We start from the raw sequence: 13,155 nt of genomic DNA on the forward strand, positions 1-13,155 counted from the left end.
ATACGTAGATCATTTCCGGACGGAGGGAGTATGATTGAGAGTTGGATTTCTTATATCGTACTGAAGAACGTACTTTACGTTGGGTGACAGGGGCGGAGCCAGCGTGGGGGCTAGGGGGCTCGAGCCCCCCCCCCCCCCCCCCACGCAGACAAGGGGAGCCCCCCGAAGCCTCCCCTTGATTTCTCTGCCCACGGAGAGAGATGCAGCGAGATGCTCTGTCTGGAGGTTGAAGAAGACAGTAAATCGAGCACCTGGACCTACAGGATGCATGAAACTGGCCCACAGCACTGCCTAGTTACCTATTGGGCTTCACGTGTGATGGCTTCCGGCCCAACAGGTAATCATTTCAAGCCCCCTACTATTATTTCCTGGCTCAGCCCCTGATTGGTGATTTGTCGTAGTACCAAAGTAGCAGAGGAAGATGCAGCCGTGTTGAGGGGGCCTTGAGCTAACAGCGACACGAGGCACCGGCGGTGGTAAGTACACTAGGGCCTTGTTTAGTTCTCCTGTGTAAAGTTTTATAAAGAGAAATTTTTTATATTTGAAGTGTTAAATATAAACCAATCACAAAACTAATTACAGAACTCGCCTGTAAACTACGAGACAAATTTATTAAAACTAATCAATCTATCATTAGCACATGTTTACTATGTCTAATAATGGTCTAATTAGACTCATTAGATTCGTCTCATAATTTACAAGTAAACTATGCAATTAGTTTTTTATTTCATTTAGATTTAATACTCTATGCATGTGCCGCACACACTCAACGTGATAGTTTTGGAATTTTGAATGTCGCGCGTAAAGCAGGGCTCGGTGGCTTAAGAACTCGTGACATCATGTGCATCTCCGACCCCAAACTCTGCATCTCCTACTCCAAACCGGTGGCATTCTCCCTTTCTCTCCTTTCACCTTCCATCTATATGGTTCACGGCGGCAGACGCAGCGGCGGAGCGCCACCCCCCCCCCCCCCCCAACCCCCAACCCCCAAAAAAGAAAAATTTCAGTACCCCCAGTCCATATATCCCAGCCCATAAAAGATTGAAGGCCCACTGGCCCAATAACCGGCTAGCGGCCCTAGTTGTCGTTTGACGTTTCGTTTCCTGCTAATCTGCTAGCGTCTGCGCGTCTACCGCGCGTCGCCGAGTCCCGGAGTCCGCGACTCTCCGCTTGACCGCCTCCCGACGTCCGGACGGCGGACACCAGCGCCCAGCTGCCGACGTGGCGACGCCGCGATGCGCGACGGGACGACCAACGAGGCGACGACGGCAACTCGGCAAGCAGTTGCGGCCGCCGAGTTAGAGTGCCGATGGAAGCAAACGACGAAGGCGATGGCGTGCAGATGGCAGAGGTCGCATCCGCCGCAGAGCACGTTCGTCCTCCAACTCAAACCAATGTAAGAAAAGCAAGAAACTATTTTCTTAATCCATGTCCTCTAAATTATCTTGTCTCAAAATAGCATAGAATTTTTGGATAAAATTATGCCAAAATCCCTATAGGAAATCAATGCGAGGCCTAAAAGAAAAGTTACACTTTTTTCTTTCTACAAGAAGGCACATGAAGAAGAGCAAAATGATAATGATATGGTTGATCAAAATCCTCGGTTAGAAGAAAATGAATTAGAAGAGGATCTAGCTCCAGCTCCTCCCAAAGTTCAGAGATTAAATTCAGATGCTAGTGTTATAAATGCTCTATATTGAGAGAGAGAGAGATGGCAATGAAGGTCACGACGGATTCGATTATCAATGCTTTCAATACGGTGAAGAATCACACCGTGAAATTTAAATGAAAAAGTTCCCCTCCAACGCGGCGGACACCATCGCCGGCGGGTAATCGCACTTCCGCTTGCGGCAACCCGCCACAACAGCTTCTCCCGACTCCAACCAGCGACTCCTATATCTGCGCCTCGATCTCCTGAGCACCCTGCGGCCCCTTGCCGGTCCCCTGGGCGGCCGGAGCAGGGAGCTCCACGGCGCTGCCCTTGGCCGCGGCTCGGGAACGCGGCGGCGCTCGCGTTCCGGCCATGCCGGGTGCGGAACCGGCCATCCGACAATAGCTCCCTCATCTAGAACCCCTCGACCCTCCTAGGCCAACCAGCAAGAACCCAGAACGCCGGGAAGGCATCGCTCACCGACGGGCCTCCGTGTCCACGCGACAGCAGCCCGAGGAAGGGGACGACGGCGGAACGGGGGATGCGGCTGATGGCTTGTCTCGGGAAGGGATCAAATGGGTTTCTGGGTGTGTGGTGGCGCTGTTGGTTCGAGGAATTTGAGGGAGACTGAGCGACGACGATGAATTTCTGGCGGCAATGGTGAGCTCGGCTGGACGGATGAACTGATGAAAGGGGAGATAAATCGGTCAGGGATGGGTTCTTATGCAAATCCTTACCCCCCCCCCCCCCCCCCCCCCCAAATCCCTGAGCCAGCTGCTGTCTGCTTGCTTGGACGTGCATGAGGTGCGAAATCGACGCGTGGAGTACCTTGAATTTGGTCGCGAAATCACCTGCCTGCTCGAGGAAGAAGATAGGGACGCGAGGTACAGTAGCATTCTGAATTTACTGAATCTGCACCCAAAAAAAATTCTGTGTTTACTCCCTCTGAAACAAAAACTTGCAGCCCTGGATTCTCCAGATTCCACTACCGAACATTGAAATCATCCAAGAGAAAAATTGTAGCTCTGACATTTAGTTACAATGTTTCTTTCGGGATCCACCTCAAATTCGGCCTCTAAGTCATTCAATTTCCGTCTTGAACATTGTTGTTTCCCTGAATTCAGGCCAAAAATGCAGTTTCAGTCAATGTGCTCAAACCTGCCACATTCAGATTTAGATCTCTCCAGATTTCATTGTTGAACACTGAAATTGGTAAAAAAAAAAGTTAGAGGGTTCATCCAGCTACAGTTTTCATGTTTTACACTTTGCTTGATTCGAGCTCTATCTTGTTAAAAAAAAAAGGCTCCAAACCCTGCTGTTGCCATTGAGTCAAACCTGAATGTTTCTAAACCCGAACTTGCAGGGCATTGTTCTCAAAATTCTTCTAAAAATCTCCAAAAATCAAAGTTGTAGATTTGATATTTCTCCACAGCTTTTGTTTCAGGCACCTTTGCAGAGTTGGCCTCTAACCATTCCAAAAATTGCTCTGAACAGATAGTGGTCAGGCTGTTTTTCTGAATATTCAGCTGAGTTCAGACTGTCAATTGCTTCCAGCATGCTTCAAGCATACTAAAACAGCACATACACTTCATGAACCAAAAAAAAAGATGTTGAATTTGCAAATATATACAAGATAGTGCAGCAGAAAAGTACTTTTTTTGCTCAAAAAAAAGAAAAGAAAAGGAGGACCTTTGTGTTTGTTGATCCTCAATTTGATGTTAAGCAAATGGATTTCAGTATTTCACACATAAAACAGATACTCCAATTTGTGTAATTGGCCTCCAATTGAACGTCGATCGTGTCCTACATTACCTAGAACTGCAGTAGCATAACGATCAAGTTCAGCACCACACCAAGTGCAGAGAGACCGATGTAGATATGTGAGGAGAGCTGACAAGCAGTGCAGAATGTCAGGACAGCGATAGCCGAAAAAGAGACCAAGCGGATGACCAGCCCGCGACGAGCCACAGATTTGGACAGGATCCCGACGAACAGGCCCAGGGTGGTGAAGGCCAGACCTCCAAAAATTGTGAACTTGATGTAGTCAGGAGCATCCTTTAAGAGAGGGTACGCCGTCACGCATGCGGGTAGGAATGCGGCAAAAGCTTGCACCATAACAGTATCGACCTCCTGTTATTAAGAAAAAGGATGCAGTTTTTATGAGGCGTGAAAGGAGATTTTTTTTCTTACTGTAGGATGGGAGGTGAATTTAAATGTACTGTAAACAAATTCATCAGGAAGCCGCACAATGCAAGTTTTTTTATGACGACATGAACAGGTTATTAAAAAAACAATAATGAGATGTTATCTTTAAAATGATGCTTCAGTTCCATGGTTTTTACGGTGGTAAGGCGAGGCGAGGCGAATCACCCCCTTCCAGACGCCTAGGCGAGTATGGCGTGCGGCGAGGCGACGCCATACACATACCTTAACCTAGATGGAGTGATAGAAACATAACTTGTTGCTGCAAGTTTTGGAGCCCATGTAGCAGACATCCTCCCACTTCCAGTTGCCCTTGTTCCTTGTAACAGCAAGTTAAATATTTTTGTAATATGATTAATTGAATAAATATGGATGTGGATCAACTGAAATACCTTCTTGATGGCCTGAGCCTGACTTCTCTTTTCTTCTTGTCCCAAGCAGCAAGCTACATGAGTTCAAAAAACAGAGCACTGAGCAGAGCACATTGCACTAATACATAGCAAGCAGCAAGCAGCATGAACGAAAAGCAAAGAAGGGGGGGGGGAGACATACCTCTGGCTGACGTGAAGGAAGGGCGTTGGCAGAGAGACAGAGCAGAGGAAGGAAGCAGACACGAATCGATGGAGGCGTCAATCTGCAGGTGGAGGCTTCAATTGGCAGCCGGGCGGAGCGCAGGTCGGGCTCAGGAGCAGCAGCAGAGGATGGAGAGGCGTGGAGTAACAGCAGAGGATGGTGGCGCGGGAGCCGATCTGCAGCGTCAATCGGCGGAAGGGGCGACGGGTGGAGCAGATCGGGCTCGGGCTTCAATCCGCAGACTGGCAGATGACCGGAGCAGAGGGGGACGGCCAGAGCAGAGGCGGACGGGCGGACGGCCGCAGCAGAATCGGCGGACGGGCGGACGGCGAGCTGGATGCCGGCGGCGCGCCGCTGAATTCCAGGTTTGCCCTGTTCTCTCCCCCCTCCCCTCTTCTCTCTTTCCTCCGCTCTCTCTCCCTTCCCGCGCTGAAGCGATGCGGCGGCCCGCGCGGGAGTATAGGCACGCGATTTCCCGCGCGCGCCCGCTCTGCTCCATTTCCCCTGCGCGCAAGGCACCGGCGCGTTTTTTTCAACCTTTTTCCCGCGCGCGCGACCGCCTTACCCTCCATGTGGCGTCCTCCCGATGCCTTAGCGACGCCTTGGCGCGCGAGGCGACACCATACGAACGACGGGCGTGGCGGAGGAGACACCCCAATCTGAAGCTCGCCTGGACGCCAAGGCGACGCTTAGGCGACGCCGTGAAAACCATGTTCAGTTCAATTACTGTCTCATCTAGTATACATGTAGATGTGTGCCAAATTAAAGGATAATAAAGGCTACGGGAGTGGGAGCAGGAATTTTACGGGTGGTTGTTGGACTGGAGTGGCAACACCACTGCCAACCCGACGAGCTTGTCCTCCTGCCTCCAAGTCATAATCGGCCAGCAATGATTCGCGACGCTGTTGTGACCGCAAGTCATATTCACGCCACCAATGCTGGATCAACAATTCAATGAAATCAGTGGGGGGCACCGCCGCCGCCGTTTCTGCCACGTCCGCCTGATGATCTAGTGATGAAATGCGGCGGCGCCGCCACAAGCTCCTGCTCCTGCGGCAACAAGTTTCTGCCAGAGGAAGGGGAATACATAGCCAATCCCTGACGCTCATAACCAGCTGCTTCGGAGGGGTTGCTGTCCATTCCAACAGAGACGGTGGCCTGTATTGATGTGGCAAATCAGCTTAGTTGTCGTTTACAAATGATGCGTGTAAATTTTATATTTAAAGTTTGAAACACGATTTCCAGTACTATCTATCACTCCTGTTGGAAATCTGACAACCTCAGAAAACATCATGCACACATCTCGGATTACAGAGAAATCACATAGATCAAGCACCATATCTAGTCAGAAATACACATCTGAAATGGTACAAACTAGCTTGTATTGATTATGAACTAAAAGAATCTGAACATTCAAAGTAACAAGGCTCGACAACAAGACCCCTTTCAGAAGAACAAAACATGAATGAATTATTCACCTATGATTAGACTAGTTACACACTAGTCATGCTTATTTCTGCAATTATTTTGAATGTGGGTATTATTTAATAGCATGTTATAAATTGCAAGGAAATAGATAGTAAATTTCAAATTGTATCCACACGATTATGTTCTATTTTCGCACTCGTATGGTCATGCAAGAAACCTACCTCGAAAACCACTCGGTGTTTTGATTTTGATATTAGATCTTTCAGTTCATCTGCAATTGCCTGATAGCAAAACTTATATTGATCCTGCAAAGCAGAAAAGGATGCCATTAGGCTAAACTCAAGTGCTTCTAGCAAATCTATTATGTGCTACTCTTCGGGATTGCTTGATCAAGACAAACACCGACACACCAACTGACAACTCCAAAAGAACCCTCATACAACAACAGCTAGCTGCAAACTTCCATTGACAGACAAACTGTAAAAACAATATCCATCTGCCACAGGAGCAACCTATCTGCGATTCTGCATAGCAATCAAGTACTACAGTAGCTAAAATTACAGCTAAATTTCAACTCTGATGTCTAGTTATGAAACCACTGTCCACTAGTTCTTACAAAAGTTGCAATCACCGTTCCACGAGCAGCAGAGCACTATACTATGCGGAAACTGTTGGGCCCTTGAGAGGATTTTGCACCTGAGACCTAGAGAAAAAATTAAGGAAAGAGCTATACCTCTGTTTGGACCATTCCAGGGCGCTGTGATCTAAATCTTTTGACAGTTTCAAAAAGATCAACAGAACCAAGTTCTCCAAGTAAAATCTTCTCTACTGTATTATGGATGGTGATATAAGCACCCGTTCTTCCGATGCCTGCACTGCAGAAACAGAAAACAGTTGTATTACGTGTATCACCATATGGTAAAGGTCACACTCACACCAGAAAACAAAGCATTGATTTGAAACAAACCTGCAATGTGAAACTATTGGCTGCTGTCTTGGAATGTGATACAATCTTTTTAGAATTCTTTGTACATCAGTACTGCTGTTTGGCACCCCATGGTCAGGCCACTCAGAATACTCAATATGGAGGAGTGAGTGCACTACTTCTGACTGCAACGTGAAGAATCACAGCCAGGAAAAAAATTTCAGTAATACAATCCTTCAGCAAAAAGTTGCGGCAATTTCAATACTTTTACTTAAGGACAGAGAAGAAAGTAAGCACACAGGGGAAGGTAAAGACGGGAGGGGAACAATGTAAGAAACATAAAAGAATTCAAGGAAGAAAATGAGGTTAAATTTACCAGCTAAACATTCTGCATCATCTCAAGAAGATTTGGCATCTCAGTCAGCAATAATACATTATATATGATGGCAAGGAAATACTATCCCAGCAAGATTTGGTATCTGATCTCATTCACTAACACATGGATATCAGGGAACTTTGCAATGCCACTATCTGGCCAATAGCTATGATGGGTTAATGCCCAAAAATACCCAACTAAAACCTTCACTAGCACAAAAGTATGCATGATGACCATAGCTAAACCAGAAATTATATGCAGGGCTAGTATATACGCCAGATCCTATGCAACAAGATTATAATCGAGGATCTATCCTATAGAAAGGAAATACTATCTCAGCAAGATTTGGCATCTGATCTCATTCACTAACACATGGATATCAGGAAACTTTGCAATGCCACTATCTGGCCAATAGCCTATGATAGGTTAATGTCCAAAAATACCCAACTAAAACCTTCACTACCACAAAAGTATGCATGATGACCATATCTAAACCAGAAATTATATGCAGGACTAGTATATACGACAGATCCTATGCAACAAGATTATAATAGAGGATCTATCCTGTAGAAAGGAAATGCTTGTGAATGGCAAGTACCCCTACAAGAGCTGAACTCAAGTATGTGTTTCTATGATTCTTTGCACAAGAACAACTCTTCTCTTGAAATGTATACGATATGATGCAACAGAATAGTATAGTACATGGTGAACCTTCCTATCACATCACCTAGAACAGAAGTGTCTACAGCAGCTTTTATATATAGTTACCTCATCACGTTGCACCTTCACACCACGCAACACTAATTGACCATCTTTTCTGATCTTTGTGATCTCAATGGTAAATTTTCCAAAAATATCATGGCTCTTGCTCAATGGGGGATACTCATCGCACTGCAATTATTTTGAATGTGGGTATTATTTAATAGCCTATTATAAATTGCAAGGAAATGGATAGTAAATTACAAATTGTATCCACACGATTATGTTCTATTTTTGCACCTTAAGGCTGTCAAATTTGGTGACCATAACAATCGCAGGACATCGATTATCATATACCATCTGCCAAAAATCTTCAAACATATTGGTCAGTGGTCCTTGAGTAGAAATGAACTTTGTTCGATCTCTTCCATCAATCTGCAAATTGTATATGACATGAGACAGATGGCTACTGGAGTTACTGGTCAGAAAAAGAAACATACATAAAGGGCAAACAGAAGGAAATATGTCAACTCTACCTCTATAAGGCTGGCATTGATGTAATCATTGCCTGTTGAAGAGTTTAATCGCACCCTGGTTTCATCAACTAAAGAAAATAAATCAAGTTAAATAAAAGTTAATGGTAATATATGGGATCTTCCTATCTACACCTGCAACCCTATACAAGTTTATGATGCTTACATGGCAAAACATCAATATAGCAATTTCTTGCCCTATTTTCAGGTCTCCGAGCAACAGTACTCGACTGAAGCACTCTTATATCCTGAAAAAGGATATTTATCAATGGCTGCTACTGCTTGGCTCAGTTCAAAGAAGCATTTCCTATGACTTATAGAACTTTCCAACAAAAATTATTGCTTGCATAATAAGAAATGGCAGAGCTAAGTGCACAAACTCTTGGTATATTGGACTTAACATAAAAATGCACGAAGCAATTGTGTCTTTCCCATTCATTGAAATAAACTGGAACAGCAAGAAATTCAACATAATGGTTTTTTGCTAACAGCATCCAATTCATCTGTTTATGCAGAATTCAGAATGGCTAGCAACAGTGCTATGTTGAAAACATCACCTAATTGTGATGGACAAACCCTGTTCGAATTCGAACTCGAACATCACTTTGTGCTAAGTTAACAAGAAGCATGGAGATTATTCAAAAGAGAAGTCACAGGCCACAGGAATGAATGATTTGTGGAAGAGGAGAGTGGAGTATAATTGCACCAAGTTTTAGAATCATTAGCCTAAGTGCTAGTTTCAATGAACGTATTCTGAAGCAAGCAGTATTGAGTTATTGACTCATCCAATACAATTCTGGCATGTAAGTCAAGATAATGTTGCACACTATGTTCAATGCAGTTCAGGAAAGTTATAGCGCTGCAGACTAATAGTATTTCCCCCCATCAAAAGACAGCAAAGCACCGAAATAGCGTGGTGCAATCATGTCCAGGACGTATCATTGTGTCTGTACACCAGTTGCCTCTCTAGACGCTTCACGTATAAGTCACACTACGCTAGCCTACGGTGGAAGTGGAATTTCGTACAGCACCAACCACTGTAATGTTCAGTCCGCCAGCTGCATTCTTTGACAAGACAATTCATGAGCGAACGATCTCAGCCTCCATAATGTAAAAACCATGGTTAAGTGAGTAATTAGATGTCAGTAGTGCTCATTTTTTCTCTTGGCTTGGGAGACCGTGTGCCTGAACAAGGAACACGGCGGGCTTGGTGTGCGCAACCTTACCGACATGAATCATTGCCTCCTTCTGAAATTCATCCACAAGCTGTACGACCCAACCCCGCTTCCTTGGAAGCGCTGGTTCCTCTCTGCTTCTGGATCTGTTCCGGGGGGCGACACCTACCTCCACCACCTCATCAAAGATGAGATTCCCAGATGCAGGAAGCTGACCAATGTGCAGGTTGGAGACGGAAGGCTCACCTCATCATGGCACGACAGTTGGATCTTCAACATGCCACTTGCTGAAGCTTTTCCTGTCCTGTTTCCCCACTGCATCAAACCCAATCTGACGGTCCAACAGGCAGTCACTCTCCCTCTAGACAACCAACTCCGGCCGCGCCTCACGGGAGCTGCCGCAACTAGCGACAGATCCTCAGCGACTGCATCGCTAACATTCATCTGCTGGACTACCCTGACAGACGGTTCCTGGACGGCACACTACTGTTTTCATTCAGCTCTAGGGACGCCTACCAGCTGCTTCAAGTTGAAAACAGGTCAGCCACGGGCATCATGAGAAATTGGTCAACTTGTCTCCCTATCAAAGTGAAATTCTTTGCCTGTTTACTGCATCATGGCCGTCTCAACACCAGGGCAATGCTCTATCGTCGACACATCTGTCCTCTGGCGGAATCCTACTGTAAATACTGCCACCAAACCCTTGAAACTGACGAACATATTCTTGCTGCCTGCCCACGCGCCCAATTGGTTTGGTCGCTTCTTGGTCACAGCTCGAGCATGCTTGATTTGCACTGGCCCTAGGTGATCTTTCTCGCCCCGCACTTGCCGGACGACATCCGCAGTGATGTTGTAATCCTTCTCCTCTGGAACATATGGAAAGCACACAATGCTAAAATCTTCGATCAACACGACTCTAGACCGACTGACATCATTCTCCTAGTGATAACAGACATCAACAAATGGAGCTGCAGATATCGCTCCATTCAGGGCAACTACAAGCTTGGATGCTCTGGCTCTCAAATCTCATTTAGTTTCTTTCCGTTTCACCCCTCCTTTGAGGGGGCCTCTGTACTCTCGCCTTGGTATGCCAAGGATTTTAACTTGTAATGCTCAAGTTCTCGATCAACCAAAAGTAGTTGGGGATCTTCCCCCACATATTGTTCGGGGGGAAAAAAAGTAGTGCTCATTTTTGCGGTGTGGAAATGAAGACGAAGTCAAAGACTCATAATATGCTAAATTCGCGCGTAATTATCACCACAGCAACGAGAGGTGGACAAAGGTGGGCCGAGGAGGAGCTTGGTTACCGGGAGGCTGTAGAACTCCTTTGAGAGAGCGGTGGGTTCCCTGAGCTTCTTCTCGAGCGCCTTGAGCGCCTTCTTGCAGCGCTTGACCTGGTCCCCCGTGAGCGCCCTGGCGGGCGGGTCGGCTCCGGGGTCGAGCGGATCGAACCCCGCCATTTCCCTCTCCCGAGAGCTCATCTATGTTCCCTCAATCTAGCTTAGCTGCAAGAAAGCAAATCTTGACTGTTGGGATGCTGCTGCTTGTGACTTGTGAGGAACAAGGTAGACGGTAGAGCTTAGCAGGAACGAGAAAGAACCAGATCTACCTTCACTCCGTGCGCGTCTCCCGTCCGCAGGGCACCCCTCAAGTCAAAAGCAAGAGAAGAAAACGCAGCAGAGCTTGCGTGCTGCTCCCAGCCCGCTACTGGTATGAGAAGGGGTGGATGTCGAGCCGGCTCGGCTCAGCTCAGCTCGCTCAAGCTCGTTTAGATAACGAGCTGGCTCGGCTTGGCCCGTTATCTAAAGTTCTGATGAACGAGCAGAAAAATGCTGCTCGGCTCGGCTCGCTGGGAGGTCGAGCCAGCTCGTTTCAGCTCATGACGACGCGATGGTGAAGGAAGGAAAATCGCGCGTCTAGCGAAGGCGTGTTAAAGCATAAGTAGTAAGCAAAATTGGTCCAAGAACACCGTTAAAACATGGATTTTGCTTCGGGTCACTAAAAGGAGTTGCATTTGTCACAACACACTATAAAACTAGAGTAGTTTGGCGTAGGACATTACATTTATTATTAGAGAATTTTTATAATGATTGAAAAAAAATAAGAGTCATTCATCTGATGGAATCATACGGTAGCTAAGGGAGGAAGTACCTGGAAGTACTTCGACTGAAGTACCCGGTGGTACTCCTATTATTATCCTCGTTTTTAATAGTCATATGAAATGGCAATTATACCTCTTATCAACGTACCAACTCCTCCAACTTACGCCTCCACTTCCGTCCAAACCTCCACCCAACGCCTCCTCTCCTGGGCTCCTAGCTCCAGCGAGCCATCCTCGACGGGCGCAGGGGCACATGGCCCGCACCGCACCGCACCGCACAGGGACTTGCCGCAAGGGTTCCATCGTACGGTGCCACATTAGCTAGCCAAAAATTCGAGGTTGGGTATACAATATATAAAAAAATTCAAAGTAAATACGCAATATAATGAATGATAAGTTATAATAGTCCTAAGTTCCATAATAGAAACCAAAGTATAAGTTCTAGACATAAATAATTAAATAATATTAAAAACACGGTCCGAGGAGGGCCACCGGTCGAAGGAGGGTTGCAGAAGGTGTGCCGCCTTGGCCCCACCGCCTGGCCGCCGGTGGCCACCAACTTTCATCCTTCGCAACTCGCGCTAAGAGAAGAGGAGGCGAGCCATGGCCGATGGGGGCGAGAACGCGAGGGCATCAGGTTGCCGATCGCCGGAGATGGGGGGGCCACCCGAGCGGGGAGCTGCCGTCCCCCCCCCCCCCCCCCGACTGCCGACTGGACGGATACGGGATGTCAGACCGTCAAGAGCAGGTCCGACTTGCAGAGCAGGACGCAAAACAGTACTCAACAACGAAACGATCACAGTATTGACTAGAGTTTCTGCATTTCTGGGCTTCTTTTGTGAACTTTGTTGTATTTGACGTATGAGATATATTTGACAGTGGAGCAACTCCAAGAGACTCACTATATCTTTCTTTATTGCTAGAAATAGAGATTTTGACGGAACAATACCCTCCAACAGTTTCTCTAAGTGGTTATTCAAATATATCCATTATCCATTCCCTATTTCTCCCTAGCCCAAAATAGATAACAAAATGGCTTTATAGAGTGTACACAAAATATAGAAAAGCTATGGGAGAGTGAAAATATATAGAAAAGAATTATGCAGAAGGCTCTCAAAATAAAATTTTATGCAGAATGCTCTCCAAATGATAATTTGGATAGTGTAATTTAGAAATGCTCTTATTAGTATTTTTTTCCAAATCTTGAGTATGCCAAAAAAAATATAGGCATAGCCTTGGTGCCGCCCATGAGCGCCCCATGGGGCCTTGCCACACGGGTCGGCGCCAGGAGATATGCCCGTCCCATGGGGCCCAGGGCGGCGCTAAGCCGAGCACCAAGGGTGGCACCGAGCTGTGCACGGGTCGTCGTCGAGCCGTCGAGGTAGGGGCCGCTCCCAGGGCTGTCAATGCCCTCGGAGGAGGGGGAGGAGCGGAGTTCGCGGCGCACTACTATAAAAATATATTAACGACGACTTTTGAAAACCACCTCGGT

At 46.6% G+C, this 13,155-nt stretch overlaps 2 protein-coding genes across 3 annotated transcripts; both read right to left on the bottom strand.

Moving 5' to 3' along the window:
• Positions 1-3,146: 3,146 nt before the first annotated feature.
• Positions 3,147-5,138, bottom strand: LOC120645349. Its single transcript, XM_039922148.1, has 5 exons — positions 5,078-5,138; positions 4,406-4,986; positions 4,246-4,298; positions 4,109-4,172; positions 3,147-3,781 (listed from the first exon to the last, which is right to left on the bottom strand). Exons 1-5 carry the CDS (start codon positions 5,136-5,138, stop codon positions 3,464-3,466), a joined length of 1,077 nt encoding a protein of 358 aa, XP_039778082.1. The 3' UTR covers positions 3,147-3,463.
• Positions 4,986-11,282, bottom strand: LOC120643679 (protein-tyrosine-phosphatase PTP1-like). Of its 2 annotated transcripts, XR_005663100.1 has the most exons (11): positions 11,172-11,282; positions 10,870-11,067; positions 8,554-8,635; positions 8,391-8,458; positions 8,155-8,289; positions 7,924-8,046; positions 6,822-6,964; positions 6,588-6,729; positions 6,076-6,159; positions 5,233-5,584; positions 5,082-5,096 (listed from the first exon to the last, which is right to left on the bottom strand). XR_005663100.1 is itself a non-coding variant. In XM_039920121.1 (10 exons), exons 2-10 carry the CDS (start codon positions 11,041-11,043, stop codon positions 5,387-5,389), a joined length of 1,149 nt encoding a protein of 382 aa, XP_039776055.1. In that variant the 5' UTR covers positions 11,044-11,067; positions 11,172-11,282; the 3' UTR covers positions 4,986-5,386. The 2 variants fall into 2 exon arrangements, 1 of the variants encoding a protein (XP_039776055.1); XM_039920121.1 differs by having other exon boundaries at positions 4,986-5,584.
• Between the last annotated feature and the right edge of the window lie 1,873 nt (positions 11,283-13,155).

The sequence above is a fragment of the Panicum virgatum genome, chromosome 8K (genome assembly GCF_016808335.1).
Source record: "Panicum virgatum strain AP13 chromosome 8K, P.virgatum_v5, whole genome shotgun sequence".
Taxonomy (NCBI): domain Eukaryota; kingdom Viridiplantae; phylum Streptophyta; class Magnoliopsida; order Poales; family Poaceae; genus Panicum; species Panicum virgatum.